This window comes from Scomber scombrus, chromosome 4 (assembly GCF_963691925.1).
Source record: "Scomber scombrus chromosome 4, fScoSco1.1, whole genome shotgun sequence".
In the NCBI taxonomy this organism is placed as follows: Eukaryota; Metazoa; Chordata; class Actinopteri; order Scombriformes; family Scombridae; genus Scomber; species Scomber scombrus.
The window spans coordinates 7053498-7074473 of NC_084973.1; the positions used below are offsets into that span (position 1 = coordinate 7053498).

General features: G+C 40.5%; 1 protein-coding gene across 2 annotated transcripts in view; it reads right to left on the reverse strand.

The window, feature by feature from the left end:
• arvcfb (ARVCF delta catenin family member b) overlaps nt 1–20976 on the reverse strand; it is a 132635-nt gene that overhangs the window by 34397 nt on the left and 77262 nt on the right. For both annotated transcript variants that reach the window (XM_062417388.1, XM_062417387.1), the window contains 4 exons: nt 20758–20941; nt 12471–12588; nt 12172–12343; nt 7534–7605 (listed from right to left, as the gene is read on the reverse strand). In XM_062417388.1, coding sequence (XP_062273372.1) covers nt 7534–7605; nt 12172–12343; nt 12471–12588; nt 20758–20941 — 546 coding nt within the window. The remainder of the gene's footprint in view (nt 1–7533; nt 7606–12171; nt 12344–12470; nt 12589–20757; nt 20942–20976) is intronic.

A 20976-nucleotide genomic window follows, 5' to 3' on the forward strand; every position in this document is an offset into this window, starting at 1 on the left:
ACTCTTCTATGGTAAAGAAATATAATCAATTATCTCCAGCTGCCACATGGGGCACCAGCTTGTGGCAACCTATCAAAAAATAGAAATAACAAGTAAAGTTTGGCTCATGGTTATGTATTATTTTTCGACTTGCGCTTTTGTTTTTATTCATAATTTATTTAAGCGTGAAGTCTCCAAAGATATATCTGTTTTTGGTTTGTTTGTATCCCATTTAGCTTTGCCTCTCCAGCTGAAAGTTACAGCAAAAAGGGAACAGAAATATAAAATCAATTAGTCACTTGTCACACCTTGAGATTCACGGGCCTCCTTTTCTTAGAGCAGGATAGTCTTCCCTCTGGACGTGATGGCATCCGGTGTTAAAAACTGTTAAGGTGATGCAACATACAGTATATTTGCCATAAGGAAGGCGTCACACAGAAGGAAATGTAATGACTGAGGCAACAGAGACAGAGAGTGATATAAGGTGCCAGACAGTCTGGATACAACCCTGTGTCAAGTGGATGCTATGTGTCAAGATAGCAGAGCAGCTGAGAGCGAGAAGTATGTGCAAATATGTGTGCGCTTGTGTGTCCGTGCGAGTGTTATATGCACGCTTTTTTTTTGTTTTGTTTGTTTGTGTGCATGGTTTGCATATGTGACTTTCTATTTGTGTGTGCGTGAGAGGTAGCCGAAGCGTTCTGGAGTCTCACCATGCTGTGAAATGTGACGGCAGGAAGTGAGGAAGAAGAGGTGGAGGAGCGGCTTGTTTATTTTTGAACAAATGGATAAGTGATTCAGCAAAGTGAACCGACAGGCTTACCACAGCTAGCGAGGAGTCCAGGCAAGGCCAGGAGTTCCAGCGTTTCCTATCCGCGGTGTTAAATTCCACGGCAGTGAAAACAGAAAACGCCTACATGAGAACTGGTCTCGGAATTTGGGATGGAGAGCAAATTATTCATATTACTCTGCTTTCACTTGGAGTGTAAAGTAGACGTGGGACAGGCCAAAACTTTTCCTCCCGTTGCAATTGTGCTACGCTGAAGCAGACTTGGCAGCAGTTAATGACGCAAAGATGATTTATCTTGAAAAATGGATTTGCTCGAGCATATTTGCTCACAGCGGCAAGATGTTCATCGTGCCTTTTAAACAAGACGATTGCTTTTCTTGCTTGCAGCTTCCAAGAGACGTGGAGATATTATGAAAGTGCGGGGGGGGGGGCTCTGCCACAGAGCCATTAAGGGAAGTATTTCTCCTCTCTATGTGTGGCATCGACACCCGAGACAAACAATGAAAATGTAGCTCTGTTTTCTTTAATTCAATTGAGCCTCTGACTTTTCCAGACATCAAGAGCCGTAATGCATCAGAGACAGAGATGACTCCGATAGCAAAACAGTCAGTGATCATTACACTACAAATGGAGATCACCAGCGGGATGGTATCAAATAAAGTTATACATACAATACATAAAGGCTCACGCTTGTGCTGTGTGTCAATGCTGAGACCTCTCTACAAATGAAATGCTCGCAAGACAAAGCACAAGCGAGACGACTCACGCGGTTGTCAAAATGGTAAACACTGCTGTTTTCTCAATTGTTCGATGTGTGTTCGCGAGACAAGCGGAGCCGATAAATCTCTCGGTGGGGACGGAGAGAGAGAGAGCACCGAAATGGCAGAGAGCGAGAGAAATGATAATTAGTAAAGAGAAAGAGAAAGAGAGAGAGAGAGAGGGGGAGCGTGAGGGCGAGCTCGTGGAAAGTGCTGAGGCTCCTCTAACACAAGGCCTTTCCTGCTTAGTCAGATTGCCCTCGTTGTCAAATATGACTAATTAGCGGCACCTTATGCAGTCGCGATCAGTCAGCCTCACTCGAAACTACAGAGGCAGCTTGACAAAAAGATTCATCATGGCGGGAATCAGCTCTGCCAGACGAAACGGCGTTCACCCAGAAACCTTCCAATTATTTCCTCATATTAAAATCTATATAAGTGGGGAGCACGCTGGCAAGAGGTAAAAAGGCAAAAGGCAATTAGGGCGTGGCTGATGTGGATTTTTCAAGCTGATAGTGTGTGCATACTTTTTATTAACATGGCTATCATAATGCATTGTAGTGCATCAATTTCAGGCTTCTTGTGGTCAGAGAAGAACCTTCAGAATGAGAAATCACATCTGAATCACACCACACATGAAATATGGATGCGTAGTTGGAGGCACATGCACAACCGTCCTGTTTAGAATGATGAAAGCTAACATCATCTTAACCCATCTACAGCTGCTTTTACAAGCTTCGCCGTCTGTCCGTGAGCCTTCTTCATCTGTCAAGGTCAAATGAATCACGTCTTGGTTTCACTGGAATCCGAGCGCTTGTGTTCATTCATTTAGGTAGGCTGCCCAGGCTCATTGAAAACACACCCACATACTCAAAGAGGATGTGAGGCGCCTCTCTCGCTCTCCTGCATCGTGACACCACTCCGGCTGCACAGCGGCGAGACGAGCGTAAGAGAGAGCTGATGAAGAGGGAGGAGAAGAAGAGATGAAGGCTGTGTAAAAAGGTAAAGAGGCTAATTAATATGAGGCAGCGCGTTTCTCTCAGGTCAGCCAATAAATGGTTCTGTATTCTCTCCACCTCCTCTTCAAGTTGGAGGAAAACTCAGTGAAAAGAAAGAAGACTCATTTTTAAATTCTTAAAATAAAGGAAGCGAGATCAGCACAAGTGCCACATTCAGTCATCCCACCTTCTCCTTTCTCTCTCTCTCCCCCCCTTCTTCCCTCGCCTCACCTGACCTTTCTCCAATCTAAAGGTTTACGCTGTGGTTTCAATTAACTGCTGGGAAAAATGTTTCATCATCTCGGGGGCCGCCGCACTCACCGGCTCTTTAATGAAATGCGTCTTTTCACACTCCTTAATTACTTTTGTTACAGCCACCCCTCTCTTTCTTTGGCTCTGTTCTGGGCAGCATGAATAATGCACTGCCAGTAACTCTGGACTCCTCTAATGATGTATTCGCCTGCAACAAGTCCCCTTTCTGCTGCAACTACACTATATAAAATAACTCACTTAATTAGTAGGGATGGAGAAAGTGGCCACGTAATCAACAAGAAGAAAGAATCACAACAACTGAAGGACCGTCAAAACAAGATCACTGAGACACTGTCTATTTTTCTACATAATAATTTGTTGTAGTGCAGAAGATTAGATATTGATGTTGGCTTACGATGAACATGTGTCCATCTTTTGGCTCTGTTTGCATGTGTGTTTGGTTTAATGTGTGTAGGTCTTTAGGATAGGGTCAGAGTCCACCACAGATACTTTTCCATGGGACCAACAACCTTTTGAGGAACTACACCGGAACTAACCAGATGAACCAGGGACTAAATTTAGTTCCTGTAGGATAATACCTAAAGTTGCTTATTTTGGGCTTTTCACAAAGTAGTATCTGGGGTGTACAAGTCAACATTTCCTTGTATCTCAATGACAAAATTGTTTTTTCTTGATGGGTGACCAGATGTGATTCACAGTCTTTGGTGTTTTATCCAGATGCTTTGTATATCTGCCATCCTGATCTCCTCCCTTACAGATTTTGCAGAGATATAAAAATGTGATGTTATTACTGTCTTCAGAGAAAGGACAGTCATTTTTCACAACTCCGCAAGAGGTCACAGACAGTCAGGAAAATGTAAATATTGGTTGTTTTAAGCATTTGAACAAACAACACTTGCTGATTTTTTTTCTCACTTTGCTTTTAAGGTACAGTTTGACATTTGGGAGGGTTTACACGTATTTGCCTTACTTGTGAGAGCTAGATGAGAAGATAAATACCATCCTTACGAGTGATAATTAAATATGAATGTACTGCTTAGCAGACTGACCGGAAGGCACAACTTTCTTGGCTCAGTCCAACGTTGCAAAAAAAATGTGCGTACCAACACCTGCATTTGATTCCAGCAGCGGACATTTGTTGCCATCTGTTTCTCTCACCTTGTTTCCTGTGATCTTTCTACTATCACTACAACAACAGCCTTAAAATGCCATGAATAATCATTTAAAAATACATATATATTTTCTCTGTTCTTAAAAAATAAAATGTCAAACAACAATTGTAGTATTACATGAAGTCAAATGCTACGCATTGACTTCCTGGATTTATTGTTTGGTGACATCGTGCTGAAGATAAGAATCCAGGAAATCACTGTGTCCATAAGAAATAGTTCAGTACATAACTAAACATTATACAATATACATTAAACTAAACTAAAACTAGTTTAAGAGGTTTAAGTCTATTTTACTACCTTTGGACAGAGCCAGGCTAGCTGTTTCCCTCTGTTTCCAGTCTTAATGCTAGGCTAAGCTAACTGTTTCCTGGCTAAAGGGTCATATTAAATGGTTAGACTTTAAAAGGCCACATTTAAAGCTACATTACTCATTATTTTTATTAAAAATGACTCAAACTGCTATAATGAGAAAGGAGTCATTTGTAGTAATGAACCCAGAAACAAAGAAGAAGCTACAAATGAATGCTAATGTTTTCTTTGTTGGCTGGATGTGTAAATAGGTTTGCTAACAGGTTTAAAAAAAAAAAAACAACAACTTCATACCTTCATATGCTGATAATATACTGTGTTATCAACTTGTTTGACTGCCTGAACATGATCACCCACCCAGAAAAAACTTCTCTAATTAAAAATACTAGTTTCAATCTTCAAAACATGTATCAAATTGCAATGGACTCAAAACAGGTGTGAAACTGTAACCGCTTCCAGCAGAGCACCCTTCAGACCTCTCTTTCTTTTTCCTTCCCTCACAAAAACACACATGCTAAAAGATTAATCGTTGCCCACTGCCAGGTCCAACCTGGTCCTGGCTTTGACCTCTCTCTGTCTGACATCAGATCAGGACCGGGATACACATGTAATCTCCCATATCGCCCTCAGCCATCCCCAGCGAATGAGAACTTCTCTCTCTTACTCTCTCTGCAAACTCTCCACAGATGACCAGGGAATGTGGTGCTGGCAGGCAGCAGAATACGTGCCTGAACCCACACAAAAAATAACACACATTTTCATAGACAAACAAACAAGGCACCCAGATGACTTTTACGCTCTCGCAGTCACCAGCACGTCACCTCTGATGTTTCCCAAAGAGGAAAAAAGTGATAAATGTGCTTTAAAAAGTCGAAGTGGGTTTTGCTCTGGTGACTAAGCTTATTATCCATGCATCTCACTGTTGTTGTTACTTGCCTGTGTGTCTAGCTAATAAACGTCAAATAAGATTTGTCTCTCTGCACAAAGGAAAGGCAAGAGCTTTCTCTCTCTGTCTCTCCAACGTGAACCCACACACAGACACACACATTTCAACTATGGATGACATTTAGCCCTATAATGATAATTGCTTTCTCTGGATTCAAAACTCCAAAGGGTGTTGTTTCCACATTGTGTAGCGTAATCGCACCACAATTGTAACCGCTATATATCCACAGTGTCAGCATGCCAGCTTGGCTATTACCCATGAAAACCCAGTGAGTGGAAATTATTAATTATCATCCTCAGAGCTCATCTGTGTTCCTTTACTTTAGGAGTGATAAAAAAGAGGCAAAATCGGCTTAACTTGGGAAAGCACAGCAATTAATTGTGATCTAGTTTAATGAGAGCCCACTTTGCCGTGTTAATGTGGCTAATTAACAGTCAGACAGGAAGTGGTATTGACTTTGAGTGCCTGCCACTAGACATTGATGAAGGTGCTGATGTGTAAATACCACATAAGGATGTGTAACAAGTGCATGCAAATTCCACTAGACAGACGGACAGCTCACACATACACACACACACACCTATCCACAGAGACAGGTATTATACAGACCCGCGCACAAGCAAATACACATTCTATTACCGTCTGGATGCGCTGATGTGTGCACCGCATACTAATTTGCCTCTATGACTGTTACTACAGCATATCACTGCCAAAAATCCAGAAGCAAAGAGGATATGAGTGCACACCAGTTGCAGAGTCTGGGTGCAAAGCTACACTCTTCAAACTTCCACATGATGAGTTTGCCAAGTTACCTGTGTCATATCACTGATAACATGATACAATGTAATATTTATAGATGCGGTAGATGAGCAAGAAAAAAAGGAGAAGGGGGGGAGTTGTCATGCTCTGAGTAAGGAAAAAACAGCAAAAAAAAAAAACTCTTTCTGTCCAGCTTTGCGTGTTCTAGACCTACAATTTCTACTAAATCATGAAAATGAGTCCAAGGCTTCAATTCAGATGCTTGTACAGTTGGCTCAATTCAAGCTGGGCAACATGACATTAAATACTGTGAGATGATGTGAGAAATGTGTCAAACATCAGAGCTTTTTCAGTCCTGTTTATACCAAGGTTAAAATCTACTAATGTTCCTGAGGTGACTAATCCAAATCAGTAATCTTCTCTATGGCAATATTGGATTCACATTTTTAATCAGTGTGATGAAGTACCTAGATTTGTGAGGGATCTAAATCACTGCCATCCCCATCTGGTTAGTTTATCTACTGTGCAAACACTTTCTGCATTCAAGAAAGTTCACTGTGTCGTCTATATCTAAATTACATCTACAACCAATGATTACCTTCATGAATGGTAATCATTGTTTGGTCTCTACACTATCAGATAAATGAGTGTTCATCTCATTTTCTTTCTGAGATCATTTCTTTGGCATTACTGCTTCCATCTGACAGCTAAAAGTGCAGAGAGACAGGAAACATGGGCAAAGAGAGGGACATGTAACAAAGGTCCGTGCCCCAAATCTTACCACAGATGCTGTTGCCATATGGGACGCCCCCAAACAACAGGCACCCAGTGTGCCCCCAAATGTCTGTTTTTGTCTGACTAACAGTCTAAAACCCAAAGATATTCCATTTCTAGTTATTTAACATAGAGAAACTCAGCCAATCAACACATTTGATGAGTTGGAACTATATTTGTACATGCAAAATTACTCAAAAGACTCAACAGACATCAGAACTGTTGCCAATTAATTTTCCATTGATAGACTGATTCACTGACTAACTGTTTCAGCTTTTATCCCACTTTGATACACAGTGATAGATTCTATTCATATCAGCCACTCCTATGCCCAGTAATCACCAGTGAATTATTAGTGCTGTACAATGCTGCAGATAAATAAATGGATGCCACAAACTCAGTAACAGGCTGCTTTTTTATTGCCTTTTATGTCCTGATGTGTCGTTGCAATATTTAAAAGAGTGATGGCTCACAGAGTATGCGCTCTCACAAGGTGCTGTCACAGTAGAGACAAAAAACACCACACAAAGCTAAATTACAAGGCAGCGTCTTTGAGAAAGGCTTCCTATGCATTTGTCGACCCACACGCACCTGGCCTAGCTCCAACCAAACGTACCACACGGATGTCTTAACCAGCACTGTTGAAGATCTGACTCATTTTCCCTATGTCCTCTTCTGCAGGATAATGACTAAATGAGTCATTTCCAGACCGGGATATAGTCTCTCAGGAGTGAAAGTGTTACCAGAGGGATGTTTTGCTTGACATTCGAGCACCTACCTTTTGACGGCTCTGTGCGCTTGGGCAGATCCAATGTGTCGTAGTTTTTGTCGTTCTCACCGTTTTTTCTGCCTGTGTGGAGGAAAGGGGAGGGAGGAAGATGTCAGTGTCATATACTGAGACAAATGGATCATATTGGATGATGAATGAGACACCAGGGTTAGACCAATATGGGTTTGGATGGCTGACACAAATATATATTTTTGAACTGAAGCTGGAAATAGCTTATAATCAGTGTCTCAAGTGTTTTCATGTTTGCAGTCTTGTCAAGCCTTTCAGGCGGCTTCTAAAAGCACCTAAGAGCTAATTAAATTGTTAAAGGTAAGCAATTAGCTGCTCAGAGTAACCAAATTTTCAGCCTTTTTTTCATAACAGGACAACACTCATCCATAAATTTGGCAAATTCACATGTTGGTCTAATCCAGGTTTACACAGCAACCCACAAGAAAGCATGAATGTTTGCATGTGCACACAATACAGAGAGCTACAAGCGTGATATGTTCAAATACACAAACAGATTCCACACTGTCCGATGTTTTGGCTACCAAACATGAGTGTGTTCACAAAGATGACACACAACAAAAACACACTGTATGAGCACTTGACCACACACACAGATAAACACATATGTATATACTCACAACTGTACAATTGTTTTTTTTCCCACGATCATATATATACACTTTTTTTGTTTTACTGTACTGCCTTAAATAATGCAGTGCCAGACGGGAAATGGAGTGGGTGGGGTTGAGTGATTATAGCGCAACCCACTAATGGTCATCTCACATGCACATATGCTCATGGGAGAGCACAGAGATATAGGGACTGAAAGGCAGATTCCTCAACAGGGTAGGAAGAATTTATGAAGCACTCCCTCTGGGCTGAACGACCACTTCCCATCAGGAAACAAGCTCATACATTTAGGTTGCCTTAATCAAGGGATAGATGATACTGGGCTTGAATTTGAAATAAGATATTAACTATTCAGTGCTGTCTCCCTCTAAAATGATCAATATTACACTAATTTAGACTTACACCACTACAATTACACTAATTATGGAAAGCTCAGTCTCAATTTAACAATTCTAATATGTATCAATACAATATTTATTTGGCATATTTATGCCAAATAAAATAATTTTTTATTTGTATTGTATTGGTTCTCAATCAGTGGTACATTACATGTTCAAATGGTGCTTTCAGACTGCAAGCAGTTACTATTGCCTGTTTGCCCACTCCAGTCTTGGCAAAAAAAAAAAACTATTTACAATATTAGTTATCTAAACTATAATCATGTCATATTGCTATGAGGAGTAGTTTGACATTTTGGGAAAATACTGTGCATTTATTCGCTTTCTTGCGGAGAGTTTGATGAGTAGACTGACACCACTCTCATGTCTCTGTGTTAAAAATGTCAGTTAAGGCCAGAAGGCTATTAGCTTAGCTTAGCATAAAGATAAGAAACAGTTAGTCTGGCTTAAAAATACACCCACCAGCATCTTTAAAGTTCAAAAAATAATAATATCCCTTAATTTTAATCTGTACACAAACTGAAATTAATTAATGAAAAATGAAATTGTGGTTTAACAGAGTTGCACGCTAAAAAATATTGTTGGTGGCTAGTGGACAGCACACGTAGAACTTTGAATGGAGACAGTTTAGCTTACAGTCTTTAAGCTAAGCTATGCTAACTGGCTTCTGGTCAACCTTATATTTATCAGAAAGTGTTGGGTTAAGGTTAGCCCCTAACCTAGAAGCAACAGTGAAAATAATGTTACATTGTTGAATTATTGCAAAACCTCTAAGAGAGACTTTAAGAGAACAGCCAACACTGGTGTCTTTGGCCATTCATTTTGTTACCTTTGGACAGAGCAAGGCTAGTTGCTTGCAGCCTTTATGCTACATTAAGCTAACTGTCTCAGACAGCATCATTAGGCCACATTCAGACCATCTTTAGCCCTACTTGAATTAATGTAGCCCTCTCATTTGTTTTAATGAGGCCATTAGAAATTGTTGCGCAGTGTTTTGGCATCTTAACAATTATCTGAAAGCACCTTAAGACTTTTTTTTCTGGGGTGAAGTCAAGCTCTATTCTACAGATTGTCTGACACTGATGGACTTACCTGTTTCACCAAGTGCAACCTTTCACCTATGTTAGACGACTGAGGAATAACTAATTCTAATAATCTGTGAAGACTAGGACAGGTGAAGCCTATAAAACTCAGTGCTACAGGAGGTAAAGTGGGTATGGTGATGAGGGAATGCATGTGAAATGAGTGAAACACCCAATTTCTGAAGTCCTTGGAACTTTCTAAGGTACTTGGAGGACACCCAAAACTACTTCAATCTATATTCTACAGCCAGGAGGAAGGAGGAGGAGGACAGGTGGGGGAGTGGAAAGGAGGGGGAGGACAGCTCATGTGAAGAGAGTTGAAGGGGGGACACTCACCTTGATTAAACCATTCCTCTATAGTTAGCCAAGGAAGCAGCAGCAATGCCAAAAAACACAAAGCATAGAGAAGAGAGAAGCATGGTAAAAAAGATGTGTGTGCGTGTGTCAAGAGGCTGTGCAAAACATGTGATAGACAGTTTCCCACCAAAAAAAATCTCTCATCTTTTTACAAAAAAGAGAAGGTGAGAGAGTGAGAAGAAAGGAGGGAAAAGCAATATGGGGAAAGAGAGAGAGAGAGAGAGAGAGAGAGAGAGAGAGAGAGAGAGAGAGAGAGAGAGAGAGAGAGAGAGAGAGAGAGAGAGAGAGAGAGCAAAGAGCAAAGAGCAAGGAGGGAGTACTTTTGTGAGAGGCAAGATAGGAAGCCATTAGCAGTCCATGGGTGCTCTCTGGGAAGCATGTTCAAAGAGTTGGCATCAGTAGGATAGCTTTTCAGAGGGAAAAGGGATAGTAAGAGTGTGAAATATAAAAGAAGATAGCATAACAGTAAAGCCAGCAAGTAAAAAAAAAAGAAGAAAAGAAGAAGAAGACAGAAAAAGAGATCGAAATAAAGGAATTGTTGCAAGTTATTTACACAGACAGATTAGAGTCACAGTGATAAAATATACGTGACAACGGCACAAGCTGTCAGGGTTTGCATAAGTGCTTCATTAAAATCACTGCAAATAGAAATGTGTTGGAAAAGATGAAAATAACAGCCAAGACTGTTTATTAGCTGAAACAAAGCTTAAGCTGATAAGCGTGCATTGATCATAATGGTATATTTTAGACTGAATGTGACATTTAACTGAAGAGGAGGCCAAACTTTGCCTACTTAAGGTAACAAATTACCAAGCCTATTGCCGATAGTGTCACTTAACAACCCGTCTGCTCCTTTATAGCTGCGTTTAATGTTTCTGTACCTGAGCCCTTTTTCTCTTTTTTTTCTCAAAGAACACCTTTGGGGTCTACAGTGGCTTAACGCATCTCATTATTCAATGTGTGTGTGAAAGTCTTTATGTGGTTAATTGGCTTCTTTATAAATCTGTATACATGCAAGCCCTGTGTTGTCCTGACCCCTGAACCGAGAGGATTCTCCAATGAATCGTTAGAAGTCAAGGGTCACTGGTTGGTAGTCACACCCCATTGGCTGACTGATTAATGGCAGCCATTATTGTTGTACAGCGGGGAGATAACGCTGTCGTTTAGCTAACAGCCTGGGAGGGTGCTGATTAAGACGTTGCTAACAACACGTACATACATGGCATCTGTTAAGGAGAGTCAATAACGACAAAAAAACTCATGACACAGCAGACGGCACCATGATATGACATCTATTACAGAGGTGGCTGAACACAAATGACGACTTGTATTGAAGCTGCTGTGGCACAGAACACACGCACAACACCTAAATTGTAGTTTTAGATTTGTTTAAGTTCGTTATGCAATGACAAAGTGGTAGCTTGTACAAATATAAGATTCAGTATGTATTATTGCTGTTAATTACTGTTTTGAGTGTTTCTTTATGCTTAATAGCATTTTTAGAGAAGCAGTGGCTTTAATTTGTTGTTTATCTGGGTTGGTTGAAGTGTCTCATGTTACATTATGTAAGAAGAGGTAAGATTAAGATGAAAAACTGTAATCAATTGTTTGTTTTCTGTCTCAGTCACCCAACGAGCAAACCGTTTAAGTGATTCATGTAAATTCACTCATTTAAACTTTGTTTTCATGACCATGTCAAGAGAGGAGAACTGCATTCGTAATGTCCTGAATGAATTATCCATATGTGCAGCAGATGTGACAGACGACTACACATATTCTAACATTTTATCATATTCGATGGGGATTTGTATGAGCCCGGAGCTGAGGAGAAAAAGCAACAAAGAACAGGAGACCAACAAAGACAAGAATGGTATCTCTGCAATCCAGCTGTTTGAATAATTGCTCTACTGTCTGTCAATTATTTTCACATCCTTCAGACTTTATGTTAAAAAAAAATGAAAGAAAGAAAAAGGCGAAAACAATAACTGGGACTATGAAAACACCACATGCTGCTTATACCAATCATTTTAGCAAAATGTTCCACACTTGAGAGGAATTTTTATAATTTGTCCTAAATTGCTTATGAAGAGGCAGAAATATCCTTGTGGATTGAAATTCAACATTTTGATAATTTTTTTAAATCTCTCTCCTGCTATCCCCCTCCTCACCTTTGGCCTTCTTGCCTCCGAAGCAGCCAGCATCATCTTTCTTCTTCCTTTGTGGCCCTGCTGAGCCGGGGGCCTGTGGCGCTGATGGATCCTGGAACTTTTCGGCCCCGGGGACCTCTTTGTGGACGTGGTAGGACAGGTTCCTCATAATGCAGACACAGTTCTCCACAGACTGGGAAAGAGAGGAAGAGACGGTGTCGTCTATATCGGTGTGGATTTCACACTTTTGTACAAAAGACTGACAACATGTGCATGCGTGTACATGCCATTAGTGTTGACTAATGTGTTTTAATGAGTACCTTATTGTCCATATCTTTCTTCCCTACAGCTGATTGAAGAGCGTGCAGCAGGGCATCCACCAGTCCCTCACATTCCCTCAGTCTGCGCCGAGCCTCTGCCCCATCTGAGCTCACATTTCTAGAAGAACAAAGTAAGACACACACACATTCGGTAAGAGCGACAGAGGCATGTAAAAGAGACTACACCAGTCATAACTAGACAGTTGAAAGGACATACAGTAGCCCACTGAAAGAGACTCAGTTGAGGATTCATAATTTCTGCAGCTCTGCAGCTAATAATTCAGTTTTATAGAAAATGCATCTTTACTTTTAAGCTGATTTTAAAAGTTGATCCAAGTAACTTTTGTTAGCAGTTTTTATATGATTTATAAGACACTTGATAATGAGACTTGTGATTTACATTATTTAAAATGAGGACATGTTAATAGTGCAGAATGAGACAGAGTTTTGATCGGTTAGGATTATGATATTTTTAGTTGTATTGGTCATGTTTTTTTGCTCATAATTTGAGAGACCACCCACTAAAACAGTTGGTAGAAAATCACACACAGCAATTCCTCTGCTACAACCAATGTGACTACTACAACTACAAACTGTAGCACTACGACCACTATTAGTAACATGGATATGAATATATTAATACACTTTTGTACACACAAAATAAAGCTGTATGCACTATGTTTCTCGCAGGAACAGAGAAACAACAAAATGACGTCACAAGCACCTCAGGGTTAGTGACTCCCATGGAAAACAAGTGTAATATAATAACAAGTTTACAGACTGGACATGGCCTTTATCTTCACATACAATGTACAATATAATAAAACCAGACCGCTTTAGAAATAATCTTAAGAAAATGACAAATATAAATTTCATTTTTTGGTACAAAGGGATATTCTATCCCTGTTACATCAGCCAGCGCCCTGAGCTCAGCTCCTGAGCAGTGGCAGCAGAGCCGGTGCTGTCTTAGTGCGACTGTCTGACTGACTGTGAAAGGCGAGGCTTTAAAGAGGGTTAAGGGATAGCTGGGGCTCCCCGCTCCTCACCAGGGACTTCATTTATGAGGGCTTCCAACCCACATAATCCCATTAGCCGACCCCCAGTTAGGCCTGTGGAAGAGTGGCAGCCTTGCGGAGGTAAGCAGAGCTGGATACTGCTGTGTGGACTGAAACTCACGTCGCACCCCAACACTGCTGCACATGTGTATATTTTGGTTAAACAACAATCAACCGTACAAAGTCATATTAGCCTGTATGAAATGAATCACGGCAATTGTTCTGTTTGGACTAATTATTATTTTACAAGATAAATGATGGTTGAACAATTAAAAGATCTATCAAAGTAATGATATTACTCATTTGTTTGGAGGATGCTTCAAATTTAGAATGAAGAAAACTGAACTACACCTGGAACCCAATCCTGACCTCTATACCATACACACACAACCATATCACCTGTCTAACACCTTGTCATCCTCATGGCTACTGTCTGCCTGAGGGTTAGGTCGTTGACAGAGTGGAGACAGAACCACAGAACCATCCTCCAGTTCTGCGCTAATTAAAACTAATCTTTTGTAGACACCAGGCAGACAGCACCAGCCATCTGGACCGGCTCATAAACCAAACCTATGCTTCTTCAGCTGTCAGAAAACAGTCACCACCTCCCCTGTAAAGGGATCCAGACGAGCGGCCGCCTCGGATTTATTTGACATGAGTGTGTTCGGGGGGCAGACAGACACAAGAGTTTTATTGTCAGCTGTTTCATTTCCAGGAGTATTTCAGGGAGCAGTTGTCTCTTTCGAAGGTTTATGGACGGTGCATCTGTCGGTGGAGACTGTTCAGGAAGGTGCCTCTGGACAGGTTATCTGCTGGTGTAATATGTAGCTCTTAATGAGGGGTTGAGGTCTGTGGGGACTTATGATTATTGATTTATCTGGCAGTTAACCATCTGTTGTTGTATTAATGTACTTCCTCTGACGAAAAAAATGACAACTGTAATGATCCCTCTAAGAACAAATCTTGATGTAAAATATTGGCCTGTTCTTGGTCACTCAATAAAGGACCAAGAAGTATTGGGATATGTTAAATCTATGTCTTTCATTGTGTTTAACAGTGATGTCTGCTTTTGTTTTAGTGACTCAAGGACAAAAACAGGCACACATGTTTGCGTCACGCATTGATTGGACTTTTCATTTAGCTCTTAGTTACTTTAAGTGTCATGCCAGTGCTGACGAGCAGGTTCGATCAGATCCATCTCTGTATCTGATAGCTTTTCCCTGCTGATGAGGCATTCTGGTGTGAGACTACTAGTTTCCCCTAAACACTAAAAGCTGGTAGCCGTGTAGCTTTCAGCTACACTCTGCTTTTAGTTCTTTTGGTCATCTCTGACTGGTTTGAGGACTGAGACTGTGACAATCTTCCACTATCTCTTCTGACATTCCCATTATCTGACTGCTGAGCACGTGGAAAAACCCACGTGCCGGAGTATGTGCTGCGTTTCTACGGCAACCAGCAACTGTGAGGTAGGCTACCATGTCACCAATTCTAGCTGTAGTGTGACTGCTTGTTTAACTGGCTTTTAATACTTTTATGTTTATTGCTCATTTCTACATGGTTGATATGTTTGAAAGCATAATTCAAAAATGGATTGTTGAATGGTGAGAGATAATTACAAATGTTCTGTGACAAAAATGATCATCTTTAGGCACCCTTGGCTCATTACGGCACCCACTTTGTGCCCCGCTGCTACAGATGAGTTGTTTATCACCACAAATCATGACTTAATCTAATAATCTACAAACTTGCAGTAGTTTAGATGAGGCAGTTTGCAGGATATCTTTGCGTTTGAATCATGCTCAGAGGGATCCGTCATTTATCAGATGTGTATTTAAACAGAACTAGTGCCATTTTTTAGGGTTACCTGAGGCAAAAAAAAAAGTCTCTCTGTTACCTACAAATGCATTTTGTTACCATGACAGCGCTGACAAATTTATATTTTGAATGCCGTGGAATATGATGACAAAATACCAAAAAACAATGAAACTGTAGTTCTAGGAAAAACATGGACATTTTCTTTTCTCTGACAAGTGCAGAAATTTGGAGAATATAGTTCCCCTCTAAAAGCACAAGGTCTTTTATTATTAACCAGGCACTAGTTAGCTCTTTGACAAAAATGTTTTAAGATATTGTTGATTTTAAGTGTGCTGTGCTCTTCAGTGATGCTACTAAGCCAGACAGCCCATTTTTCCACTCATAGAGTGAATAACAGACATCACAAAGGATGAGTACCATTATGAAATGCTTCCAATTCTGAAAATATTCAATTTGGACATGAGCTGTATACCATTTTAGGTACCATTACACAAATCAGAAAAATCTGCTCTATTTCTGCCCTTTATTTAATGGGGAACAAGTGACGGCTGTGAAGAGCATTCAATTGTTAAAAGCTAAAAGAATAAGTGGATGTGCATATGGAGCTCTGTCTGTGTCTCCCTGCGTCTGCACAGACACTGACAGCCTGTCACTGTGATCTGGACGTGTCTGTGGTGTGTCTGCTTTATCAGATGAAGTGTGGGTGTGAAGGTCACTCAGAGTCATGTGGCCATCAGAGGACAATAGAGCAGCTGGGAGGAATAGACTGGAGCACGACTGATGGAGATGGATGGAGACGTGGCTGACCTCTGCTTACGCCCCGCAAGGTCAACGGCAACACCGCAGGACCATATGTGTGCCCTATAGGGTTGGGTAGGCTTTTGCTTTTATTGATCCTGATTCCATTTCTAATTCAGCGTATTAATCTGCCTCTTTGTTCAGATTCTTCTCACACAATTTGAGAAAAAAAAGAAGCTGAAAAATGATAAAAGGCATCAAAAATTGTAATTTAGCTGAATCGTGTCCTTTCTTTTGCTAAATTAGCCATGCTGCTAAAGTCTACCATTGATCTAACATCAGAAACGCTATGCACGTTCCTGCAATGATGTAGAAAACTTGCAGAAATTGATGTGTTAAATCTAAAAGCTATCTATTCAAATTCAGAACCAGCTCTTGACACCAAATCCTGGCGTACACCCCTACCCCGAACGCTACCAAACACACACACATATACACACACATTGCTTTCCCCACAGTGTAAACACTGTAAATAAGACGGCCCCTGTCGACAGAGGAGGCCATTGTAATAAAACTACACCCAGCTTTATTGAGGTGTAAGCTGCGTCTCTGTTGGCGTGAGTAAACAGATTCTCCCTGGCATCAGCACTTCTCCCCAATGCACAAACCCTGCGTCTAGGCAACTGTGGGCCTGGTTACAGTTACCATGGAGATATATTCTCCTGCATCTCAGGTCGAGCGAATGAGGGCGACAGGGAGATACTGTGGTAGCAATGAGATATGTGGCATCAGGGGTGATGAGATGTAGATAGTGATTGGGGGAGAAGGTGAAAAACATAAAGAAAGACAGGAAGTATGGCAGAGACTGCAATAAATGGAGAATCAAGGGAGAGACAATGAGAAACAGTAAGAGGTCGTGTGGCTCTGACTTCTCTGTGACTTTCCTTTGCTATGTCTGAGTGCTTTCATTCATCTCCCCCTGGTTCATTAACACTGATCTTCAGCTGAGATACAAATGTTCTAAAATACAAATAAGTTTCCAAACTTTCTACAGTCTGACTTTGGAGAAAACTTACAGGAAACCATCTCATTCACTGCAATGTCTGAGGTGGATTTGGATGTTATATTGCTCTGGATGCCAACCAGCGACCAGCAGGCCCCGGCATCTACTGCAGGAGACGTTCTGCTCTGGATTACAGTCTAAACGGGCTTGGCCGGCCCGGATGGAGACAACACAGCCGAGGTACAAATACCCACATACACACTCTCTGTCTTACATTTTACTACAGTCTGTCATTCTGAGTGGAAGCCAGAGTGACAAATCCAACAGCCGAAGGTAGAAGAAAAGAGATACTTGGAGAGGGGAGAAGTTAATAACAGGAATTCAAGATTGTTGCACTCAAGGTGTCGCACCCGTTGATGAAAGCAATGAAAAGATGAAGGCAAAGAACACGTTTGAAAGTGATTTTGCCGTTTTGTGAGGTGCGCTTGTTTTCTGCCTAACACTTAAATTGCCTTCAAGCGGAATGTTAAACATTTAGCTGATGCTTTTTGCTTTTTGGTTGTGGGAAAGCAACTATTCTGACATTTTCCACAAAACGTACAGAGTGCAGACTTAAAAAAAAAAAAAACTCCACATTGATGCCAAAATGTGGACAAGGAAGGCACAGCTTTTTGAAAAGTCTGATGTATTGACTATAAACCTTTCACAGCACACAGCAGAAACATTAAGAACTATTATATTATATCTATTAGTGCTCATTGAGAAGCTACAGTATGTACATGAAGCCGATCACACAATACTGGTGTTATCATGGATATATATTTGTTACTGCTGACAACAGCACAAACAAAAACAATTAATTAATCAATTAATTAGTGATAGCCTTGGTTGAGAGGTTCATACTGTAGCATGTATAATAACATTTAAAGCCATGTGCAATGATGTGGTAAGCATCAGCACTATTTATTTGGCTGTTTTGAAACACAAAGTAACATTAGAGAGTCTGAACCGAGCCTTTTGATCATATGTAAATTGAATTTAAATTTTCATTTTCTGAAAATAATTTAAAAAAAGAAAGTTGTCACTAGGGCAAGAATGGATATATTAAGACTGCAGTAAGATTAGACCACTGTTGTGAACAGACTCTCTCTCTCTCTCTCTCTCAACTGCAGAGGATCATGGCTGCAGCCTTTAAAAACAATTCAGTCCAGTTCAGTCTACATGTTTATATTTATTAAGGCTTAATAAATATAAACATGGAAGTATAATGGTATCTTTTATTCTAATTATAAAATCATTCAAAAATACAGCTTAAAATTTGCCATTGTGGGCTATTAGTTTTCTTATTGTGTTTGTGTACTGAACAACCTCTTGCATGTCTTCGTGAACTGTGCATGATACTTTCAAATCGAGGCAGCTGCAAAGAGTCAACCATTAACACATCCTTTCCATTAACAACCAGATCTTTTGAATAACCTTTAATAAAATAGTCACAGGTAGAAGCTGTAGCCACCTGCTGTTAGCAGTCATCTTTAACACCTAGTCAGTCCACACCTGGGGTGAGCGAGTCCAGATGAGTGTCTGGATCAAATGTGCTTTGTGGTCGATTGCATAAGACTGCTTGAATGTGGCTGCTTGTTTAAGTAACTTCATAGAATGTGGCTGTATGCGTATTAGTTGAAACCCACTCAAACTTTTCTTTGGCATTGCTTGTACTTGTTCAGTGGTAGTTTGGTTATCCATGTGGTGATGAGGCGGCTCTTTTGACTGATAAACTGATCTAATATTACATGGAGATGTGTTTCAAGTGCTCCCTGGATAAAATGAATTCAGTTGCTATGTTTACTGTCATAAACTAAACAGAAAGGAAAAGTTTTGTGTTATTTTTATGTCTCAGAGTGGATGAGACAGCAGTTTTGTTGTAGCTCAAAGTTCAAGTCATACAATCATTTTCCAGTTTTGTTTTACAGAGCAGCGAGGCCTTAATAACTGATGTGTCTTTTTCCACAGAGTGTGTATGTGGACCAGGGTCAGCAGAAAGGCTGAGTGAGTCACAACACTTGAACAGTAAGGTCTGTCTATGTGGAAATGGAGAAGTTAACACCATTTCGTGATAACTGACCTGAGAGCAACTCAAGGTTTCTGTTGCGGCCTTTGAAAAGAGTCAAAACAGAGCTGTCTGCTCCACGCCTGAAGAGGTTTAGTGATGGGGTTTCTCAAATAATAACCAGAAGTATTATAACTCAAAAATGGGGGTTGAGGTCATACAAATTCAAAAGTTAATACATATGTTGTCTTGTTTTCAGGGGGAAGGCAAAAACTACTACACTAACATACCGACTTTTGTCATGAGGAAACGATTTGCACTGTGGGCTCAATTAAGATTCACTCAGCCTTAACAAGCTTGAGACTAACTTCATTTGTGTGATTACTAAATTGTAACTTGTTTATGTTGTTGCTAATGCTACTCATTGGCCTCAGAGTGGTTTGCTAACAAAATCATCCAGGGCCATTTTAGAGTGACAAGAGACAAACCCCAAAAAACAGAAAAAATCCAAAATGTCACAAAAAAATGAATAAACTTTGATTGTCTTCTTAATAATGTAACTCAAGGTTTGTTTCTTATAAACTGGCACAAGTGAAGTGCCTCAAATGGCTTCAGATGCATTACAATTACAATTACATTCTGTTTCCAAAGGTATTAACACAATGGTATAGTTTGTAAGATGCTCATCAAAAGGTTAGAAACTGTTTTATTAACCGATACAGCATCAGCAAAAAGAGGAAAAAAGTCATTAAACTGCAGAAAAAAACAACTGCAAGCCAAGTTATATTTAATCATCCACCTTCAGATGTGATTTAAAAGAGAAAACCATGATGAAAAGTAAAGAAAAGAAACCAGTCTAGAGATGAATAATTCTTGTCAACATATCTGTTAGAACAGATAAATATCTTATTTATATAATGAGGCATTTGCTAACTCTATCCTCTACAATCTAAAGACACGTTAATATGTGCATGTGGTTAAAAGGACACATCTGAAATGAATGCAGAACTTTCAGGTATGTCATTAATAGCTTAAGGTATCTTACAGTCACAGGACAGAGTCAGTGTGTAATCCCGCTGCAGACAGCCGCGCAACATACCTCACATACATGCAGATATAGGGGGCTGGAATATGAGGAACGCAGCATTTGCCATTCCATAAATTTTCAAAGAGTCTAAAATCTGACCGTGGCCCCCGGTCAACGACAAGTCCCACCTGTCTCCTCTGCAATGTTGTTTTGATAAGAAGAAAATTTGTGATTTGTTCTTGTCATTCAAGGCCTGGGTCAGGCTAGACATCCTGCTCTATAAAAACCCAGCAGGATCTCTGAAATGTGTCCACGTGTTGTGAACCTTAATAAACCTGAATAAATCTGCCATCTGTCTCCACAGTTTGTCAGTATCTATCTGTGTGATTTTAAAACTGGTTGTGCTCACAAGCTTGACTGATTTGCAGAGTACATTTTCTCCACCGAAGAGAGCCAGCCGACTATTTTGGCTAAACTAAAACAGCATTTAGTCGATCGAAAACTCTTCTCATCTCTCTCCATAATCCAGGACTTATACGAAATCGAAAACCACGTTTAATGAATAAATAAACAAGTGTGAACAGATATTTGGCTAACCCTACCTCAGGCAGCCGGAGGTGTTCTTGAAAACGGTGGTCCACTCAGCGTCACGGGGCTTGGAGTCCTCATTTGGCTCATGCTCCCACCCCGAGTGGGGGATAATGACCTCGTTGGTCATGGTTTGCAGGCCGTGGTTGATGATCACCATCTTCAGGGGTTCGTAGGACGACAGGTTCCACAGAGTTCCTGCAGGTTATGAGAGGGGGGGAGGAGGGAAAAAT